The 22,643-nt window shown below is 37.9% G+C and overlaps 2 protein-coding genes across 3 annotated transcripts in view; one reads left to right on the forward strand and one right to left on the reverse strand.

Annotated features, from left to right (window-relative positions):
• Positions 1-2,221: 2,221 nt before the first annotated feature.
• On the forward strand, positions 2,222-3,281 carry LOC128732636 (uncharacterized). Of its 2 annotated transcripts, XM_053825931.1 has the most exons (3): positions 2,222-2,482; positions 2,576-2,744; positions 2,814-3,281. In XM_053825931.1, the coding sequence occupies exons 1-3, from the start codon at positions 2,353-2,355 to the stop codon at positions 3,163-3,165; spliced, it is 651 nt and encodes a 216-aa protein (XP_053681906.1). In that variant the 5' UTR covers positions 2,222-2,352; the 3' UTR covers positions 3,166-3,281. The 2 variants fall into 2 exon arrangements, with proteins under 2 accessions (XP_053681906.1, XP_053681905.1); XM_053825930.1 differs by having other exon boundaries at positions 2,222-2,744.
• A 151-nt stretch (positions 3,282-3,432) lies between these two features.
• LOC128732633 (mitochondrial protein C2orf69 homolog) overlaps positions 3,433-22,643 on the reverse strand; it is a 50,435-nt gene continuing 31,224 nt past the window's right edge. The window contains exons 2-6 of the mRNA XM_053825928.1: positions 8,240-8,678; positions 7,949-8,181; positions 7,740-7,881; positions 6,777-7,682; positions 3,433-4,180 (exon numbers count right to left, since the gene is read on the reverse strand). Coding sequence (XP_053681903.1) covers positions 6,882-7,682; positions 7,740-7,881; positions 7,949-8,181; positions 8,240-8,623 — 1,560 coding nt within the window. The 5' untranslated portion in view covers positions 8,624-8,678 and the 3' untranslated portion in view covers positions 3,433-4,180; positions 6,777-6,881. The remainder of the gene's footprint in view (positions 4,181-6,776; positions 7,683-7,739; positions 7,882-7,948; positions 8,182-8,239; positions 8,679-22,643) is intronic.

Here is a 22,643-nt window from a genome sequence, read left to right on the forward strand (position 1 = left end):
CTGTTCACAATGCGCCTGTGTTTTGAAAACAATGCAGTTTCGCTCTTTGCTATCGCCTGTTTACAAAACGATTTGCAAATAAACCTGTCACTTCATAACAATGCAAGGGGCTAAACTGCAAATTGTCTTTTGTTTTGATTAAACACTTCTATCGCCCATCACTAAAAACTTGTTTTAAATAATTCTTACGATTAAAACAAAAGAAAGGATTCTTGCCAAGGATATTATCAGTCTTTTTAAGGCTGATGGTGTAATAAAACGATTTGTTTACAATTTGCCAGTGGAGCCCCAATCGCGAATCACTCCGGAAATAATCGCTGATTTATCCAATTTTATCTAAGAGAAGAAAATGAACAAAAAACGTTTAAATACAGCTTAAGGTTCAAACGCGCGTCTTTGATTTTTGGGATTTATCATTGTGTTCTGACAGACATTAAGAGCTAGAGCACAATGATACATTTTCGTGAGTATATCCTTTGTTTTGAGTACCGTGGACCCCCGTTCGTTTGACCGTTTTTAATCTGAACACTTTTTAATTTGAACCCCGCTGGTTTGCACGACGTGCAAATTAAAAATGGTTCAAATGTCATTCTCAACATGACATCATTTACTTATGCAGACAATGTACATAAACACGATTTGATTGTACTTACCTTGAGAGTGTAATTTGTTTCACATTCCGTTTTCCCAACGATTATGATAGAAATCCGATCGCAGAATGAAAATTCGTTGCTAGCAACTGCAAACAAATCAAACCAACAAAGCAATAACAAAGAGCAGGGCGACCAGTTCACACAAGTTTCTGCATATTAAGGGTTACCAGTTGTTCAAATTAAAAATTAACCCCGTTAGTTTGCATGAGTAATCGTTCAAACGAACGGGGGTCCACGGTATAAAAACTGCTTTTAAAAACCCAATAATCAATTCCGCGTGTTTGACACTTATAGCGAATTCATAAATTAATCTGGATTCGTGCTAACTCGAACCCGAAATTTATGAACGATACGGGCAGTTTGACAGATCGACCCGTAAACCGTAATGCTAGACAGTTTTAACCTGCGCTTCAAACTGAATGCTGTCAGTTTAACCGAGATGCAATCTCGGTTAATTTATGAACGCTTTGACAGCACTTCGATTAAAACTGAGTGCTAATCGACCTGAACCAGGTTAATTTATGAATTCGCTATTAAATAGACGAATTTGGGTTCAATTTACGTTTTTTGAGTAATTTTAACTCAATATGTAGTTTCAAGCATAAACTTAATGTTGGGTAATTTTAACCGAACATTAAGTAGATTTTACTCAATAGCTCGTTAAAAAGCATTACAATATTTTGGGTAATTTTAACCGAACAGTAAGTAAATTTAACCTAATGAATGGTTTATATGCTTCAACTCAATGGTAAGTATTTTGAACTGAACATTAAGTAAATTTTACTCAATAGACAGTTCAGATGAACAAACTCAACATTAAATAACTTTAACTCAAAATTATATTTGAAAGCCTTTACCTAATATTAGGTATATTGAAAATACCCAAAATTGGCTTCCTGCACGCATGATACGAATTGGGTTGAAGGAACTTAATATTGGGTACTTTCAGTTTTCCGTGTATATACTGGAATTTAAGCACAAAGAGGTTAGATAACGGAAAAAATTGGTGAGTTTGTAACAAAATCATGCAGTGACTTTCTTAATGAATGATCTGCATGATAAATTACGCTAAAAATTCGAGGACTGTACCGAAAATCACTGTCGTTGCTTTCCGGTGACGGTGACTAACAGTTAATTTGATTTGATCTTTATTCGACTGCAAAAAAAGAATCAAAGAAAAATCTGGCAGCCCTGTTGCAGTTGTTCTGCTTTGCAGGGTTGCCACATGCACAGATTATTCTGTGTTTAACAGATATTTGAAAGAAATCGCCTGTACAGAATCTGTATGCATAGAATACAGATTTTCGCCAAATTACACAGATTAAACAGATTTTTGAGCTTTTACATGAGAGTGAAAGAGACGGGAATAGTCAGCAAAATGACTCTATCTCTTTCACTCTCATTGTTTTGCATCGGACAGATTTTTGCACAGATATTTTTCCTCGCCGTACAGATTGTCAGATTTTTTCAACAAAAAACACAGAATTATATGTGGCATCCCTGCTGCTTTGGTGAACGTCAGCAAAATTAGATAAACGATTGCTTAAAACGTAAACAAAAGAAGAAATTTATCGGTGGCGAACTCATTAGAAATTTTATTCAAACATCACGTTTTTGCTTTACTGATATTAAAAGCTGATATTATTTGCTAGTTTAGTTAGTTGTTTAGTGTTAGCGATAGACGTAGCAATAAGGCAAAATGCGTAAAACATGGATCAAACGGGACAACATCTACTACAAGCCGTTCTACAAGCAGAAGCTGAAGATGACCTTGCTCGGCGTGCTGTTGATGGCCGTTGTCTTCTTTGGCTACCAGTTCTTCTACATCAGTCAGTTGCAAACAGAATCGGGCACGGGGGCTCTTGTCGTCCGGGTCGAGACGAGCCAACATCAGGCTAATAATGAACGTGTTAATTCGATAGGAAACGGTGACGCTGCTGGCTCGGAGGTGGACGGCCTACGGGACGACGAAGGCGGAGGACGGCTGGCGGCTAGCGTCAACCAAAGTGGCGGCATTCTGAGGGGACCATCCGAGGACAGTCGCTACGTCTACGTGGAGAAGATAGGCAATTACGAAAAGAGAATACTCAGGTGAGCTGGAGCATTAATTCGTGGTTTTTACTGGACGAACAGACATAATAGGTACGGTTTTGATCGCAGGGGCATTCGGTTGAGCGACTTGGACTCATACTCGGAGCGTCCGCAAACGACTTTCCGTTGTTTGCGAGGAGGTAGAACGCGAGAAGTCAGCTGGGACCGGGTTAACGACGACTATTGTGACTGCCCCGAAGACGGAAGCGACGAACCGAGTACGAATGCCTGCGCGCAAGGAAGGTTCTACTGTCGGTTTCAGAAGCGACACCTAACCGGAAGGGGTGGCTATACGTCGATACCTAGTGCATGGGTTAACGACGGCATATGCGACTGCTGTGATGGATCGGACGAGTGGCTCCGGCAGAAGAACGACGGCGTTTTGTGTCGGAATGTTTGTGAGCAGAAGTTTCCATATTAGGAGGATGGACAGAAAAATAGTTCTCCTGTTGTACTGATTTGTGATTGGGAAGTGAAACTTGTATGCGTGGAACAGTACGGAAGGATATGTTTTTTTTTGTGTCGAGAAATAAATTATTTTAGTACCTATAAGATCTTTCCAAAACATGGTGATGACATGTTCCTGTCTTTCTTTACATTCTATCGAATCAAAAGACGAAGTTAGATTCAAACTTGACAAATCGCTTACATATTCGCATTAAAATTTCATTCACATTTTTTTATAGCAAACATCTACTTTTGACCATTCATCCAGAAAAGTTTAAATTTTGTTTTGATTGTTTTATGTTTTTCTTAAAATCTGTTTCTTTTATTTTTATCAAGATATAATTTTTTGGATATTCTCGAATCAACAAGCTGCATCTACGCTTAGTTTAAGTTTTATTTTCGAAAAAAGATACTTCTTGCTTCTTCTAGTTAAAACATTGATCCGAAATGAATACTTTGAGTTTTTGTTGCTAATTGTTGTTGTTCTCACCGCGCTTAACTTAGAAATATCGATTCCCCAGTGAACAGAAACGTTAGCCTCCCCCCAAAGGCGAACACACCAACGTCTGCTGTTTTTTTTTGCCTAGCCAGTTGTTTCAACGTAAATCCTAACATAATCGAAGGAAAATTATATCAAAAATATATTAAAATATACGTTTCACGCATGATTCTGAACTTTAAAGTATTTTTTTTTTGCTTCAATATTATAGGTAGGTAATAAAAATATAAACTATTCTCCGAAGAATGCACGATCCGCACTAACAGATATTCACGCAAAATATAAATGGCATGCTAGAAGAGTTATACCGATAGGATAATGTTAGCTGTACAATTGCTTGCGATCACCTAATGCAGCACACTACACGCTGCCGAAGTTCGCTGCGAGATCCGTGGTTGGCCTGTTTTTTTTTCTTTTTACCGATGAAATAACACAAATAGAAAATGCTGCACTGTAGAAAATGACTTGCTTGGTAGAGAAGTGAGCGATCCTGGAAGTGTAAACGTTCCGTTAAATCAAACACTAAACACTAAAGCTAAAGTGTTTCATATCCTAAGAAGAGGTAAAAGGTAACCAAATTCATATATCCTGAAATACTATCAAAACGTACGTGGAATTCTAACTAATATCGACGAACTTGGTTACAGTTTAACTGTATAACTGAAAAAGTTGAAAAAATCCTGCACGACGATTTTGCAGAAGCAATCCCTATGAACACCAGCTGAAGCTGAAGTCTTCGACAGCGCACATCCATCGGGTGTGGGGTCTGCCGCAAAGTCTGCGGTCTCTCTTCCTGGTTCTCTACTGAACATAGTTTTGGCTGCTCTATAGAGAGTGCATCCCCTTGCCTAAGTCCATCTAACGTCACAAAAGCGGCTGCGATTTCACCCGCTATTCTGACACATGATTATGACCAATCCAGCGTCCCGTAATTAGTTTCATCGGAAAACCATGTTCGAGCATTATCTGTCATAGCTCATTTCATTTGACTGAATCGTATTCCGCCTTAAAGTCCACAAACAGATAATGAGTCAGCAAGTGGTACTCCCGGAACTTATCTAGTAACTGACGCAGGATAAACATCTGAATCATCGTGGAGCGACCCTCACGAAAACCGGCTTGGTACTCACCGACGAAAGATTCCGCTAACGAACTCAGTCTACAGAACAGCATACGGAAAAGCACCCTGCCTAAGATGTAGCAATGTAATGCATCGATAGGTTTTACACTCGACTCGATTTCCATATTTGAAAACGATGTTTCTTATATCATTTCATATTCTGATGCTCGTACAATTTCTAGGCCATAGTCACGAACCGGGGTTACATCTACTACCAGAATGTACGCGGATTGAAACCAAAACTCAATGAAACCGGGCTAGATGGCTCGTTCAACTCAGAGTACGATATCTACCAGTGTGACCGAAATTTATCAAACAGTTCGAAACGGCATGGGGCGGTGTCTTTATAGCAGTTAAACGGAAGTTCAGTTCAGCCGATATTTTTCCCGTTCTCTCCGCACTCGATACTCGGCAATGACTGAGTCGAGTCGAGTTGCTCGACGAGACTTACAGAATAGAGTCGATAACGATATGCCGTAACTATAGTTACTTCAATCTTATCTCGAATAGTAGTTCTAACGGACATTTTCATATTGTTTTTGCTTCTCAACTTACGCCAATTAGCACAATGGTAATGGCTATGTGGATTTTGAAATTTCACTATAGCTTAAGACATGATCGTGGCATCCATGACACTTAAATTGCAGCAGACTCAGATGGAATACCATTTGTGATACTGAAAAAGAGTTGTTCTGAGCTGTCGAAGCCACTCTCCGTGATTTTCAACAAGTCCTTGTTTAGTAAAATTTTACCTTCCTACTTTATGAAAACAAGTTTTCATGTTCCCTGTATTCAAAAAGGGCGAAAAGCGAAACATGGCAAACTGTCGAGGAATTACGTCACTATGTGTCGATAGATCGATTATATGATGGGACCGAAAAATTTGGCCACTATCTGCACTGGCTAATTTATTGTAAAAATTGGGGATACATAACATTAACAGTTACCGGGCAAGTGACCGGATGAGATTATTTACCCGATCTACAAGGAAAGCGACAAGCCGGACTGCGAGCACTATCAAGCTTTCATTTTCCCAAATTTTCCGCCGATTCTCACCAATTACGAACAAACTTGGGAGAATTTATCAAAACAGGTTCGTTGAAGGACGGTCAACGACGGACCAAATATTAAAACGCTGCGAATACAAAGCTCCCACGCACCATCTGTTCGTTGACTTCAAAGCTGCATATGATACCATCATAGACCGCAAAGAGCTATGGAGAATCATGAACGAGAAAGGCTTTCCCGGCAAGCAAATCATACTGATTAATTGTACGATGGATAGTATACAGTGCTCTGTGCGGATTTCGAATCTCACTGATGACAAGCAATAAGAATAAGCATGAAATTTAATTTGACCTAGGCCGACCGACGGCACACTTCAGCAGTAGTGTCACGATCGACGACGATGAGCTCGAGATAGTTGACGAATTTGTCTACCTTGGCTCACTGGTCGGATTCTATCTGACCCAACTGAACACTGCGTTGCATTGAGATTATAGTTTCTCGTTCTAAAATATTTGCGAAAGATGCGGGCGTTCCCCTTAAATTGAAAACCTGGAAATTATACTCGACTGTGGGCTAACCTTCATGGAGTAAACCACAAAAAATGGCATAAGCTGAGGCCAATATAAGCTGTTTGCAGTAGAAATAATACTTTAAAATCAAATCCCAAACACTCGAATCCTCTCCTCCATGCTTCGCTCCCCTGTCAGTCGCGACAGATCTGGCCTCGGGGCAAATGCCAATTTGGTTAGTAAAGTGACCGTGGAATAGTCCATGAAATTCATGTTACTTTATGAACATGAGAAAAACAAAAACATATCTACGTTTTTAAGAAGTATTGTTTAAAGAATAACCTCGAATTTTATTGTAAAATTATCAATCAAATTAAACACATTTGTAGATGCCACAAGCTTGATAGATGTTAGACTAATCAAAGATGCAGAATAGACACTTTACTTACCTCCGGGAGAGAATGCACTCATCACTGGAATCACATACATTGGGAAATACGATTCACTGGCTACGTACGATTCGGGGCCGCCTCGCGCCTCGGAACGATCACGAATCACTTCGAGCCGTTCTCCTCTTCGTCCTCGTCCGCAATCTTATCGTCCTCGATGTCCGTATCATTACCGGTAATCATTTGCACGGGTTCACTACTAGCCTGTTCGGCTGTTTCGTTGTGGCCAACCAGCAACGCTTGCGGCTGCGGTTGCACATGCACGCCGTCATCGTCGGCTGGCGGAGCCGTCGTAGACAGGTTCGTGGCAGTCAGCTGCTGCTGCTGTTGCTGAAGGTGTTGTTGTGCGAAACCATTAATCTGGTACTGCCGGAACCGGTTCAGCACCTCGAAGTGCGTGAACAAATTCGTTGAATTGGCCTCACTCGGGTATAGGTGCCGATCGAAGGGTGCTCCGAGACGCTTCAACAGCTCGGTGAAAGCTTTCTCCTCTTTCCGTATCCAGGGCCGATGGTCGTCCTGGATCTGATATGGCGTAACATGCACGTGGACGCTGATCCTTAGCCGACATAGTGTCTCCAGTAGGCTTCGGGACGTGATCCAGGTATTTTTGCCTCCCCCGTGGCCACCGTCCAACCAGTACATATCCTTTATTCGCGAAACCAACCGCATCATTGTGCTGTCGTCTGGCGTCAGCGTTTTGTAGTAGTGAAACTCGTAGATAAATTGATTGAGGACAACACAGCCCTTGCTGAAGCCCATTAACGCGAGATTTGCCTTATCTAGGTTTAAATTTTCTCGCCACCACAGAATCTCACTGATGTCAGCCGAGCTGGCATTGCTACTGTTGATGGCTGATGCCGACGTGTTAGCATCCGTCGATGCGGTGCTGTTATGCAAATCGGACTGTAGAAAAAAAGTCAATCAAAGTCTATTAAACCTCTATTGTGTGAGGTAAATTACCTGTAGAACTTCTACATCCATTTCGTGACTACCATCCAGACCCGTTGGGCAGAGCGTCGAGTTTGTAGCCGCTATCAGTTTATGCAACAAGTCCGGTTCTAACACAGGCTTTGTCAGTTTTTTCGTTAAATTGATAAGCAATCTGCAATCGGAAGAACGGAAAGGGGTTTGGTAAATCTCGGAAAAGATTAAGAATGGGTGGTACTCACTCTTCTAAATGTTGTAGCGAATAGTGCATTGGTGTGTGGTCGGGAATGCCTGCATTGTTGCCGCGGACAAAATTGTCAAAGCAGCTGAACGTGCTATACTCCATGCGCATCGGCCGCACCACTACAATGTGCGCCCGAGGAAACGAATCCCTCAACAGCAGGGCAGTGTTTTCCAGATTCCACTTGATGTAATTCTTGTTGTCCCGATTGGTTTCCATCTTCTCCGGGATATCCTAGTGCAATTGAAAAAAAAATTAGTGTGCAATTAATGCAAGGGTTCGCTACCTTTACTTGTACATCACCACCGAAATAGACGACCGCCGTACATTCTTCTTTGGAGCGCAGTAGCGGTGGACAGTAGATGATATGGTTGGTTCGGTTTTGGTAGCCTTTGATACCGTTGAGCCGAACGGGAGCTCCTTTCGGTAGTTGCGATCCCGGCGGTTGTTGTTGTTGTTGCTGCTGCGACTGAAGCGGCGGGGATTGCTGTTGAAGCTGAAGGATCGACGTGCCTGCGGTTGCTGCTACCCCGCTTCCGGCAGCACCACCGCCAGTTGACGATCCTCCGCCTGCAACACCGGCGCTACTTCCACTTCCGCCGGTTGCTCCGGTTATGGCACCTGCGGCGGCCGGGGCCGTACTCGTGGTCGTGTCGTTACACCTCAGCGTATGCATCGCCGCACACGCCTTCTGGTGCTGGAAGCTTTTTATATTGCAATTATGCGGTTAACTGTTATCGGTAGAAAACAAGAAAAAATAAATTAACGTTTTATTGAGGAATCGAGGGAATGCAGACTGAGAAAAACACAAGAAGCCGCCACGTGAGATCAATTTTTTATAATTTTTTCCATCATTTAAACAAATTGTTATATATATTTTCGCATCGAGCTCCTCAAACAACGTCAGCCGCTAGTGCTGCCGAATTCAATCGTGTGGCAGTTTCACGGTTCTAAGATATACTTGGGTCTTGCTATATGTCGGGTCAATTTCCCTAGAATACTGACGAAACCTCCATGCTTACAGTAAGTAGCATGCAAATACATAATTATTTAAATTACTTGATTGCAGTATTTCCCATGATTTTTCGGTGGAATTTTCAGCGAATCCGAAGTACATCCGGTTGGCCCAAATGTATCCCATACGATTCGTGGTTTCACACGGTTTTTTTTTACCAGTAATTATTTAATATTTTTTTGAAACGATGGTTCTACAATTGATGAAGGGACGGTAAGGGAAAGTAATGAAGAATTTTTTGGGAATGGAGGGGAAAGAGTGGAAAGGAGGGGGGGGATAATAGGTAATTATTTAATAGTAATTATTTAAAAATTTCGTTGTCATGCTCATTAATGCTGAGTACGATGCTCCAGATCTGTTAGCGCAAATTGGATTCTATGCACCATCTAGAGCCCTGCGACCAAGTATCATGCTGCAGGTAGAATTCCAGTCAACTCAGTATGCAGCCTTCTCACCAATTGCATCAATGGTCCGTCAGTTCAACCAATATACTGATCTATTCGACTTCCGCGAGAGTTCATCTGTTTATCGCCGCAAGTTACTAGAGAGTAGTTTATTGTAGTTTGTTTGTAGGTTATGACAATCTTATGCTATAGAATGTAAATAACTGTGCAATGTTAGTAATGTATTGTAATGTTTAATGTACTGTATATAGTGTGATGTGACTTGATGTACCTGCATATAACGCATAACAAGAGATGGTGGGGTTTTTATGCACACTTGAGGAAGATCTTGTTGTGATCACCTCAAGTGAGCTTTTCCCCACCCACACACGTCATGTAGACCAAAAAGGTCAGATGAAAAGAAAAGTAAAATAGAATAAAATAAAAAAACTGTTAGGGTGTCCTTTATGACCGAATGGGAGGAAAAATGGGAAAAGAAATAAAAAAAAGGAGAAAGAAGAAAATGGAAGATGAAAAGAAGGAAAACGAGGAGAAAAACGAAGTAGGAAAGAAGGAAAAAAAAGAAAAACATACGAGAGTTGGAAAATGGAGAAATGAGAACAGAAAAAACGAAAAAACGAAAAAACGGGACAGAAAAAGAAAAAAATGGAGAAAAAATGAAACCAGAAGACATAAAGGATAATATGGAAAAGAAAAGCATAACATATTAAGAAGAAAAATAGAACAAACGAAAACGAAATGGGCATAAAAACGAAGAAAACCGAAGGAAAAAAGATAAAAAACGGCGAAAATCCAGGACTTTAACACAATAATCAACACAATAAAGAAAATCAACACAATAAAAAAAGAGAAAAGGAGCGGAGAAAGAGAATAGCGTGCAGATGAAAAGGAATACCGATAGAGACGAAGAAAATGGAAAATAGGTCAAACAGGATATAAAAAGAGAAAAAAAGGTCCGAGAGAAACACTAAAGAAAGAAAGAAAAAATGTTAAAGAACGAAGAAAACGAGAGAGAAACTCAGGCAAAAACTGAGAAAAGAAAAATAGATTAAAAGTAATGATTAAACCGAAGAGGAAAAAAGGTAAAACGGAACAGAAAAGAAAGAGGTAAAACGGAAGAGAAAAGCAAAAAAAACGATACAGAAAACGAAGAAATCCAGAAAGAAAATGTGATATAAAATGGAAAAACGGGACAGAAAAAAAGAAAAAAACGGGCTTAAGAAAATCTGAAAATGAAAAGAAAAAAGAAAACAACGATAAAGAAACCATAGAAAACGAGAGAAAATGAAGACAAACTGGACAGAAAAGGTAAAAACGCGATGGAAAAACGAGTCTGAAAACGAGATACAGTACCGCTTCGCTAATCCGACAAATTTATAGCCGGATTAGCGAATTTTGACTCGATAATCCGACAGTCAAACTGACGTCAGTGTGAGTTTGAAATGTGGTTTTGTTTACATCCATACGTAAACATCTCCGGAAATTTTTGAAAATATTTGTCATAAGTACGCAATAACTATGTTTTATACTCGGTAATGCTCTATTTCGTCAACAAAATACTTTGAAATTCTTAGTTAGTGTCGAAATAAGCGCAAGCATCAGTCTATTGAGAGTAGCAATGAAAATATTATAGCCATGGCAAGTGTGAACGTATTGTCTATTGAGAGTAGCAATGAAAATATTATAGCCAGCGTAGTTAGAAGCAGCACCATGTACCATTTTCATTTAGTTAGAAAGATTGCCATTCTGACTTTAACGGAGACGCCAAACGAAGGTAGTGTTCGATTGAAAGAAGTCAAGTACAATACGTTTTAATTCGGAATTTTCCGGAGTAGCGAGATCCGGACTATTGAGTCGTCGGATTATTGGGTGTCGGATTAGAGGGGGGATACTGTAAAACGAAAAAAAAAGTCGAAATACGGAACAGAGAAAGAGCAGAACTAAGAAAAAGGGCGAAAAAAAGGATACGAAATTAAGAGAAAAGGAATAGAAAAAAGGAAACAGTGGAACAGCGGAAAAAACCAGAGGAGAGAGAGAAAGCGGGAAAACGAGACACGAACAGAAACGACGAGAGAAAAAAAGAGAAACCAAAACGGAAAAAAGAACAGCGGGAGATAAAAATCAGGAAAAAGAGGTCGAACGGGATGTAAAAAGAATAAGATGGGACAAAAAGTGCGAAAAATAGACAAGAAAAACGGATTAAAGAAAAAGGTAGTGACGAGGGAAAAGAAGAGAAACCAAAATGGAAAAAAGAACAAAAAAAGAGAAAGGAGAAGAGAACCAAAATTGAAATACTGAAAACAAAATAACAAAAACCGAGCGAAAAACATAAGGACAGAAAGGACCGAAAATAAGAAAAAATAGGACAGAAAACGAAGAAAACCGCAACAATGCAACAAGAAACATGGAATAGAAAAAAAATAAACGAACGAATGATACAGAAAAGGAACGAACAGTACAGAAAACACGGAAAAGAAGAAAAGAGGTAAAACGAGTGAGTGAATAAGACGAAAAAGGTCACTCTTAACTAAGTAAAACTTCTGTGTAATTTCGTGTCCATGTCCAGTTTGAAGTAAACCTTCTAGTTCAAATCAATCCAAAATGAGATCTATTTTAATGTCAAGTCCGTTTTCAGGTCCAATTTTAACTCTAATTTCTAGTCCAGTTCCAATGCTCTGGACACTCTTGAGTTTTCAACTTAGTCGGCCCGTATTTTACAGGCCAAAACATCCTTCTGAAAGGTCGGGTGCCCCGCCTTTTGTTTATGTCTGGGGACGCTACTGAAGATAATCTCCATTAAATGGATTAGTTGTCTTGTCTAAAATTAAAAAAGAAGAAAACTTATCCAATTTAATTCTCCTATGTACACTTTTTTCACGACAGATACGTATTTCGCCTACGACTTGCAGGCTTCCTCAGTGTCCGTATCTGTCAAGAATAAAATATACATAGTAAAATTAAATTGGATTAGTTTGTTCTGTTGTTCTCATAGTGAGCAAGATTGCAATGAAAGGTGCTATTCCAGCGACAGGCGTGCAGAGAAGCAGTTCCCCTCCTTCTCCTCTTCCTGCTCTAGCAGCAAGGAACCGGGGTGGCTCTTACTGTATCAAGAACTTGTTTCCACCGTACTCAGGCTACTCTTCACCAATTCATTGAGCATCTCGTCACACGCAAGTCGGCTTCAATCTGGTCAAGGCATCCAGCACGTTGGGCCTCTGTATTCCTGGTGCCAGAGGTGGGCACATTTCCGCTAATCCGCTAACAGCTAATTAGCTCAGCTAACATTTTGGTTAGTGGTTAGTGGTTTCGCTAATTTTTAAAACCGTTAGCGTTAGCGTTAGCTTCCGTTAAATTTATGTACCGCTAAATAAACCGCTAACTTTTTTTAGCAGGAGGAAAATTGCTGAGGAATATGAAAATTTTCTTTTAATTCTGAACTATTATCTATCAATATTATCGCACAGATTTGAGTCGAATCTCAAGACTTCGTAAAGTTTTGTACGCCTGGAAAACAGTTTTTCACAAAATTTGCTATGGCTGCGGAGCTCCAAAGCAAACTTTGAAAAACTCTATCTTATGGAAAATTTCCAAAATATTTTTTATTGTTTCTTGTTCCTGTACTTGTGTCATTCATTTACAAATGTGGCCATTGACTCATTGGCAAATTTCATCATTGACAATCCGGATAAAATATTATTTGGAAAAATCTTTTACAAAATGTTCCACAGTGATAGAAAACTGCAAAGAATAATCAAAAACCCGATTTAATCCACCTAGTGGTGAAAGGAACCTTTGTTATACGGTCTTACTTGCTATTTGAGATAGAAATCGACACGTCTTCGAAACATAATTCATCTATTGGTTAACGTTGCGTGGTGCGTTGGTTTTCATTAAATTTTTGGAAATTTAATAAGTTTACAAAATTTGAACAAAATAGCAGCACCTATAAATTTTGATAGATCCTTTTTTCATGAAATTACTGAGTAAGGGTAAGCTGGTTGTTTCTAATTTGAGTAAGTGCAAGTAAAAGCAAGTTATAAGAGGAAATATTATTCTTTAACATATACATTGCGTAGTAAAAGTCTAGTTCATAGGTTTTGAACTACGCATAAATTTCTGTAACGCCATTATTTTTGATTGACATCAATAAAGTTTTCTTGCATAAATTTCATCAATTTCTATTAACCTTCGATTACTCACGCTGTTGCATTTTGTACAACACGTGTAGGTTTTTGAATGCCATATTGTTATAAAGTTACAAATCTCTGCTTAACTAACGTATGTTCTTCAATTACCTTGTTATGAGCAAAATGTCATAATTATGCATTAATACTTTAAATTGTTGGGCAAATAGATCAGCATAAACTGACATCACAGAAACGAAGCAATCCGCATGTGAGTTGTACCGCGATTGGCCCTGGAAGTTTCTCTCGTTTCTTCATATGTAAAAATGGTGTCTGTATGCAGCAACACAATTAGCAAATATAAAATGTTTAAAATGTATCTGTTGGTAGTCGAGTCATTCGGGGTCAAAATTAAGGCTTTTTTTTAATCAAAGTTCTACAGTACCTAAACAAACAAACATAGAGGTATACTATATTAATCAAAGTTGTGTATTTTTACTATTTATACAATTTTGTAATACATGAAAAAGGAATGCAACAATTACAAAAAGAGCTAAAATAGAAAAAACTGATCTTACAAATTCATATACAATGAATAAGATTTTTCTCTCTTCGCTTAATAGATAGAAGGGTACTGTATTCAACAAAATTTCTTGTAATAATATGTTCTAAAACTTTGCAAACATCAATGTGTTATATTGAAACTGAAGAAAAATAATTTTTTTATTTCACTTATAGGGGGATTAATCAAAATTTAAATTGCACCAGACGATAGAACTTTCAATTTCAAGAAATTCTTCCGAAGGTTCCATAAACCTAAAACCAAGTTTTCCCAGTCAAAATTCTAATGCGCATGTCTTTTTGGCTTTGGACCATTGTGCGCACGAGTAACCGAATTACAAAAGTCGGCGCGAGTGTTGGAGGGTTAATATCTTTTGATCGGCAAAACCGATTCTTCTGAAATTTTGCAGATATATTTGTAGCATTAAAATCTCTAATTTGATGCCAAAATAATTCAAACTAGATAAATCATCTTAGATGAAATCGTTATAAATTATTGTAAATTTTAATGTGTTGTATTCAATTGATCATAACTCTCAAATTGAACGTCCAATCAAAAAACAAATCAATAGTGATCTATTAGGTTATGTTACCTGTCAAATGAGACTAATAGCGTCTAAATCGCTTTAGTCATTTCTAAGAAACAGGCGATAATTATTACCTTGTCAAAACAGGTTTTTTAAGCATAACTTTTAAACTGATTGTTTGTTTTCAATAAAATTTACCCGAAAAATTTAGTGTTAACAAGAGCTTTCATTCGATACCAAGATCGTTGAAATCGGTCGTTTGGGTACGGAGAAAATCGTGTCACGTAATTTTTAATTTTTTACTTATAACTTTTAAACGAAATGTCGGACCTCGAAACAATATACTAGTGATATACTAGGCAATAATACCTTTCAAACAAAAGTAATAGCGAACAAATCGGTTCAGCCATCTCCGAGAAACAGGCGATAGAAAAGTTGCGCCCCGCACATACATACACACATACACACACACACACAGACATTGCTCAGTTCGTCGAACCCTGTCGATTGGTATATGTGGCTCGGCCCTCCGGGCCTCGGATCAATTTCGTGTTTTTCGACCAATTCCTAAACCTTTGTTATAGTATAACAAAGGTAAAACCATAGCCTGTCTCTTGGAAATATTTTCTATCTGTTCTATTTTCAATGTGAGAATGTTCTTCAATACATTTTTTATGAGCGCCTGTGATTTTTTTCATGATTTTTCCAGATATATACTTTATCTTAGACTTTCGCAACGAACATTTCCGTTTTTGCCAAAATTGGCGCTTATCACAGTATTGCCAAATTTGCGCTACTACACAATTTAGCGGTTAGCGGTTAGCTTTAGCTTCCGCTAAATTTTTGGTTACTTTAGCGGTTAGCGGTTATCGAAGCTAACGTTTTGAGTTAGCGGACTAGCTGTTAGTGAAGCTAAAATTTCGGTTAGCGGTGCCCACCTCTGCCTGGTGCCAACCGCAACCTTCCGACTTTCATCAGGTGTACGATAGGAATCTCTTTAAGTAGTGCCTGATGCTCACGGTTCATACATTTGTTCATACATCTCAGCTTTCCGAAGTGGTACAAGTATCACGAAAGCTCACATGCTCCTAGGATTCGTGGATGACATCGATAGTGTTGGTGTTAACCATGCAGCTATGGACGAGCCGTATAAGCATCTTAAGAAGGAGGCTGCGAAGATAGAGCTTACCATTAATTCTGAGAAAACGAAGTAGGGCATGGGACGGTATTTTTGGCATGGTTCTAATAATTGGGCCTACTCTGTTTTCGTGTTACACGATCCTGAAGAACCTATTTGTCAGCAGGAAACGAATATGCAAGAATAGTAGTGTACATTGGTAAGAGTTGGTGATAGTTTTCCCCTCAGGAGATGAAGAACAAAAGGCAGGCCGAAAATAAAAGCAGGCTGGAGAACTAGTGCCGTATATGGTGGCTAACAGCGAGCGTGGGCACCTTTTGGGTGTTGGAACTGCGGTGTAGATAAATAGATACTTTTTGAGTGGTCGACGAATTTCTGCAGCTTACGTACGTTAGTGACTGGCGACAACGATGTGAGCCGTGGAGTAGAAATAGCGACTTCTACGGATTCATTGTGGCCGGCTGAGGTCCCGTAACCTGCAACTCCGTACGAAACTCGCTAGGACGCTAATTTTCCTGGTTGTATACAACTCCCATGACGCGTGGACGTTGAAGGAGAGCGATCGATTATCTGTAGGTGTGTTCGAGCGTAGGGTTTTGCAACCAATTCTTAGCGGCAAATAAGAAACAGTATGGCGCAGGCGCAGGAGAATTGGAGACGAATCTTAAAATCGGCACTGAATCGATAATAAAATTGTAGCCGAAAAAGATGAGTAAGATGTTGATAACACCTTGTCACAGTTTTATTAATATAAGAGCTGAACAACATTTTTCTGTCTAAAGTCAAGTCTAGACAATCTTCCTAATTTGACCATGGTGATATGGTGGTACGAGGCTCGGCGATAAGATGATTGTTTTTGCTTTTGCGTGATTGATGTGACATTTCCTGCTAGTTGGGTATTCCACCAAAAAGTTTAATCCTGCTTGCAGTTGTCAACGCCCTGATTACTATAGATCTGGCCTTTGTAGATCACAGTAGTATCATCGGCGAAATGAGAAAGTATACCATCATTCGGGAGTTTCAAATTTATCGTGTGATACAAATAGTACGATATAGGGCAAAGGATACTTCCTTGAGGGATACCTGTTTCGCCTACGATTTGCAGACTTCCTCAGTGTCTGTTTTCGCACTCTGAGGAAGCCTGCAAGTCGTAGACGAAAAACGTATCTGTCAAGACTAAAATATACATAGTAGAATAAATTGAATAAGTTTTCTTTTTATTTAATTTCCAGGTTTCGTATTCCACTAAGACGCTCCAAAAACGTATATATATATTGGATCGGTACTGCCCATACATGGCCTTGTTTTTCAGCACCTTTGATAATTTACCCAAGGATCTAGAGTAACTATCAAAGCACAAATGTTCCACACGAGTGTGAGATACGTGCTACTCAAGCCAGGTGAAAAATTCGTATTCCTAAGCCCAATTATTCTTGCTTTAATTAAAAAGTTCGATGCTATCCAGGTAGATCCAAGCAAATATTGTATCTAAGTTTGGAACTAAAATAGATGGCTTTCGTTGGGTAGTTGTACCACCATTTGCCAATAAGTACTAAAATGTTCAACAACTTTTAAACATCTTAATTTTTTATTGCTTCGTATGGGATTTCCACAGGCTGTGGACCACAGCAATACCTCAAATAATTAGTTGTTTAGTGAATTTATATTTGTTGCCGACCTTTGAAACAATTTTTTTTCATATTCGCATGTGCGCAACTTCTTCGGTTGTTATTTTTTTAAATAAAACAAATAGTTCAGAAGTATGTTCAAAACATCCTCGGTTAAAAGACCTTGCGTCCAACTTAGTTGCGTTGCGGCTGTTTCGCCGTTGAAGTCGCTCGCTGGAAATTAAATTTCATTAAGTGTCTTCTCCTGCTCCGAACCAAAAATGCCATCTCTCCATGCATACTTTCCTACAACTGCAGGTTTATTCAGCCATAAATTCCATCGCACAACTTTGGGAGAAATAACTTCTGTGCTGGATCTTGTCGTTTGGTGACACAACAGACAACACTCAGTGCAGCTTGCGTGCCGCAGCAGCAGCGGGAAGAAAATCGCCATGTGCTGCCTGCCTCTATTGTTTTTGCATATTTTTCCTAGTATGCTAAATCCGCAGCAGCGTGAAAAAACAGCATTACGACAACCGCCGCCACAATGACGGAAGATATGAAGCATGTCCATCGGGGGATGGGCACTTTGCTAGTGGCAGCATGGTTAAGTTTCGGCGACGACTGCAACCATCCGCGTGGGAAAGCCTATTGTAAGATTAAATGTTTTCCCCAAAAGAGCTCACTACAAAATGAAATATTAAGCAGTATAATCCTGGCATTGTTTATCGTGAATGTTTGATTCTACTGAGTACAGCCACGGCCGGCGAAAGGTGAGGTAATTGGTTCTTGATTCATTCCCTAATCCGAGGATGAATCAACATAAATGTGTGAATCAAAAAAGCAAAAAACGTGTGAAACGACACATTAAACATTTTCTAAAATAAATGTGATTAGTTTACTAGTATCTCACTTTACAATTTTTTAAACAATTTTATCAATATGATGACCAAGCCAGCAAAGAATTTACATAAATATAAATCCGCACCGCGGAAAGCTCATCCTCATTCTACTCTCCAGCCTGGCCGTTTGTTCGTGGCAAGTTGCAGACTCAGATAAAACGTACAACGACTCTGGACCTGGACTTGGACGACGACGGCGGCGATGATGGCTGGCTGGCGATGGGTCCTAGTTTAACTTGTGCAGTATTGCGATTATGAATAAATTTCCATTTCGCTTAGCACTTGGGCTTGGTTCGGTTCGGTTTGATGGGACAGGGGATAGATGATAGAACCAGTGGGGGGGGTGAGGGGGGACTCGTCCCACTCGAATGAGCTTGTTTCTGATGCCGACTTTGCCGCCCAAGAATGCAATTGCTACCATCGAGGAGAGTCGTTCATAAATTCAAAGTGCATTTCATTTGTCATTTTGAATTGATGGTCAAACAGAATTCCACACTCAAGACACATTAATTCACTCTCGTTACGAGCAGAGACTCTTTTATGCTCTGGCGGATGAAGTTTTTTCTTCCTAAAAGAATGTCTAACGAAATAGTTAAGTGAATTTCAGCAAGCGAATAAACAAAAACCTGGGAAAAGCAACAAATTTAAAGATTCACTGCTCTCCTTGGTGATGGGACTCGATAGGTGATTACCCGGTTAGTATGCATAATACGACTTATTCCGTACATAAAATGTCATTATCATCATCATCGTAATCATCCGAATCATCATCATCATGCTTGTTTGACTCGCGTAGTACCTCGAGGCCAACTGGGAGAATGAGAACTAATTGGTCGTAACCAAGCTGACAGTTGGTAATTATGTTAATAATTGATCATCCAAAAGTGACTAGAACTTATTCACTCACTTACTTGGCTCTTTTTGGACATTTTTTGATTTGATTTTTGTGACTATTTTTGAATCCATTTTGGGTTCTTTTTGAACTCTTTTTGAATTCTTCTAGGATTCTTTTTGAACTCTATTTGGGCTCCTTTTTGATACTTTTGAGACTTTTTGTAATCTTGAGTTCCTTTCGGAGAGCTTATGAAATATTTTTGGACTATTTTTGTATTTTCTTTAAACTTTTCTAAAAAGAGTAAAAATCTATGTCTAAAAACAGCAAAAGCATTCCAAAAAGAGTACAAGTTTTGGACTGCTTTTACTCTTTTTAGGTTTTTTAACACTATTTGGATTCGGTTTAACGATTTTAAGACTCTTGTAGGGCACTTTCCAGACTCTTTTGGAGCTCTGTTGGTATCATTTTATATTCTTTCGGACTTATTTTGGACTACTCTACTATTCATTTTGGAATATTTTCGACTCCTTTTAGTTTCATTTTAGACAATGTTTTCTTTTTATTATAATTAATAATATTTTATTAATTATTTATACCCTTTAAACTGGTTTTTGGACACTTAAAAAAACAATTTTTTTGTTCTATTTCGGATTTTTTTGACCTCTCTTGAGATTCGTTTTGACTATATTTGTACACTTCTTTGACTCTTTTTAATTTTTTAAATTCCTTGCTACAATTATTTTCGACTTCTTTTTGGATTTTTTCGATTCTCTGGATTCTTGTTCCTTTTGAAATATTTTGGGGTGGACTCTTATAAGATTTACTTTGGATTCCTTATGGACACTTTTTGTACTCTTTATGGACTATTTTTGAATTCTATTTGAACTCCTTATAGACTCATTTGAGATTTCTTGGACTCTGTTGAATTGGTTTGGAAATTTTTTTGAATCCTTTTCGGATTTGTTTTTTACTCTTTTTGAACATCTGTTTGATTTTAAGAACTGTTTTTGGGCTCCTTTGGCACTATTTATAATCTTTTTGAACACTTTCAGGACTCTGGGTTTTGTTCGACACTTTTTGGACATTTAAACTCCTTTTGGACTTTTTTGGTTTCGAATTTATATTTTGTATTTTGAACTTTTGATGACTTTTTATGTGGACGCTTTTTGGACTCTTAAGAGTTATTTTTGACTTTTTAAATTCATTTTGATTCTTAAAAGTCTCTTTTAGTTCTTTTGTGACTTTTTCAACTTTATGGAATTTTAGACGAGTTTATTTTGGGCAAATTTTGTGTTTTCTTTGAACTTTTCTGAACGCCTTATTGGCACCTTTTAGAAGCTTTAGCTGGATTACTTTAGAACCGTTTTGAGCTCTTTTGTATTTTTGGACTTTTTTTGGAATACATTCGGAATATTTTTGGATTCTATTTGAAGTCGGAGTCTTTTGTAACTTTTTTTTGTATTCTCTATGAACTTTTTCCGACTCCATTTTGACTACTTTTACTCTTTTTAGACTCTTTTTGGACTGTTCATGAATTCTGTTCAACAGTTTTTAGATTCTCTTTGGACTCTGTTTGCAATCTTTTTGGATTCTTTAGAAACTTATTTCGGACTTCTTTTTAACTTCAAAACTCATTTTGGAAAATATTTTCTACTCTTATCGGTCTCATTTTGAACACATTTAAAACAATTTTTAGACCTATTCTGGATTATTTTTAAGCGCTTATTGGACACCTTTGGTTGGATTTTTTTGTGTATATTGTGGAGTTATCTTCATCCCGTTTTAATTATTTTCGACTTCTTTTTAAATTTTTAGATTTCCTGGACAGTTTTTTTAACTCCTTTTCAAATATTTTGGGCTCTCTTTGGACTCTTATGAAAAATGCTTTAAACTCCTTCTGGACACTTTTTGAACTATTTAAAGACTCTTTATCAACTCTTTTGAGATTTATTGGACTCTTAGATTTTTTCGAATGTTTTTGGACGGATACGGATTTTAAATTTTCTTTGAATTTTTTGGGCGCTTTTTGGACTATTTATGCACGCTTTTTAGACTCTTTTTGGACTGTTATGAGAGATATATTGGAAACTTTTTAGACTCTCTGAGTTCTTTTAAAAGTCTTTGAACTCTTCTTCGACATTTTGGATTGCTTCTACTTTTTCTTAACTATTCTTATATACTTACTGGATTCTTTCACGATGTTTTGGACTCTTTTAGGACACTCTTTTGGACTTGTTTGGAATGTTTTTTGGAAAGTGTTTAAATTTCTTTACATCCCTTCTGAACTCTTTTTGTAACCTTTTAGAATTCTTTAAACTCTACCTCAACTTTTTGGTCTGCTTCTACTTTTTTGGACTATTCTAGGATACTTTCTAAATTTTTTACATTTTTCGACTCTTTTACAAAACTTATTAGTCTCTTTTGGAGTTTTTTACAAATACGCTTAAATTCTTTTTGGACTTTTTAAAGTTTCTTATGAACTCTCTTAGTATTTTTTTGGCCTCTTTAAGGATTCTCTCAAACCAACTCAAGTCTTCATGGACACTTTTTGGTTTCGTTTAAGATTCTTTCTGATCTCTTTTCGGACGCTTTTGAGCTGATTTGGACTTTTTATACGAGTTTATTTTAGGCTAATCTTGTGTTCTCTTTGAACTTTTTTGGACTTCTTAACCCAAGCAACAATGTGAGTTTTATTGTACTCTTATGGCGGTCTTCATGACCAATTTGGTCTTAAATTCCATCATAAGAGTGTAATAAAACCCAAATTGTTACTTGGGAAGGATACTTTTTGAACACCTTTTGGGTTAATTTAGGACTTTTTTATGGGTTTTTGTGCTCTTGGAAATCTTTTGGAATACTTTTGGACTCGGAGTCTTTTTTAATTTTTTTTTTGACTCTTATTTGACTGTTGTCACTCTTTTTAGATTCTTTTGGGACACTTTTTGGACTCTTTTGGAGTTCTGTTAAAATCTATTTGGATTCTTTTGAGACTTATGGACTAAAAAAAGAGTAGTCTCATTTTAAACACTTTTGAACTATTTTTAGACTTTGTAAACCACTTTGACTTTTTCAAATTATTTTTGGATTCCTTGTGGACACTTTCGAATTCCTTTTGGATTTTTCGATTTTCTGGACTTCTTTTGAAATATTTTGGACGCTTGTATTTTACTTTGGACAATTTTTGAATTTTTTAGAACTTTTCGACACTTTTTAAACTCGTTTTGGAATGTTTTTAAACTCTTTTTAGACATTTTTGAGATTTTATTGACTCTTTTAGATTTTTAGAATGTTTTTGGAATATTTTTGACACTTGTTTGTTCATCGCTTTAGTTTTTAGAACCCTTTTTCATATTTTTTTGGACTCTTCCAATCTGGATGTGGCTTTTGGGTAGAGTCCAATTTGAATTTTGTTTGATACATTTTTAGCTTTTAAGATTCTTTAGGACACTTACACTTTTTTTGAGCTTTTTTCAAACTTTTTTCCGATACGGACTTCTGAACTTTTTTGGACTCTTTTTGGGCGTTTTATGGTCGCGTTAAACTCTTTTTGAATTCCTCAAAGACTTATTTTGAACACTTTTTA

The sequence above is a fragment of the Sabethes cyaneus genome, chromosome 1 (assembly GCF_943734655.1).
Source record: "Sabethes cyaneus chromosome 1, idSabCyanKW18_F2, whole genome shotgun sequence".
In the NCBI taxonomy this organism is placed as follows: Eukaryota; Metazoa; Arthropoda; class Insecta; order Diptera; family Culicidae; genus Sabethes; species Sabethes cyaneus.

Coding starts and splice junctions, on each gene's coding strand:
- LOC128732636 (XM_053825930.1), top strand. CDS start 2,353: ATGCGTAAAACATGGATCAAACGGGACAACATCTACTACAAGCCGTTC. Junction 2,745..2,813: donor TACGAAAAGAGAATACTCAG/GTGAGCTGGAGC, acceptor TTTTGATCGCAG/GGGCATTCGGTTGAGCGACT.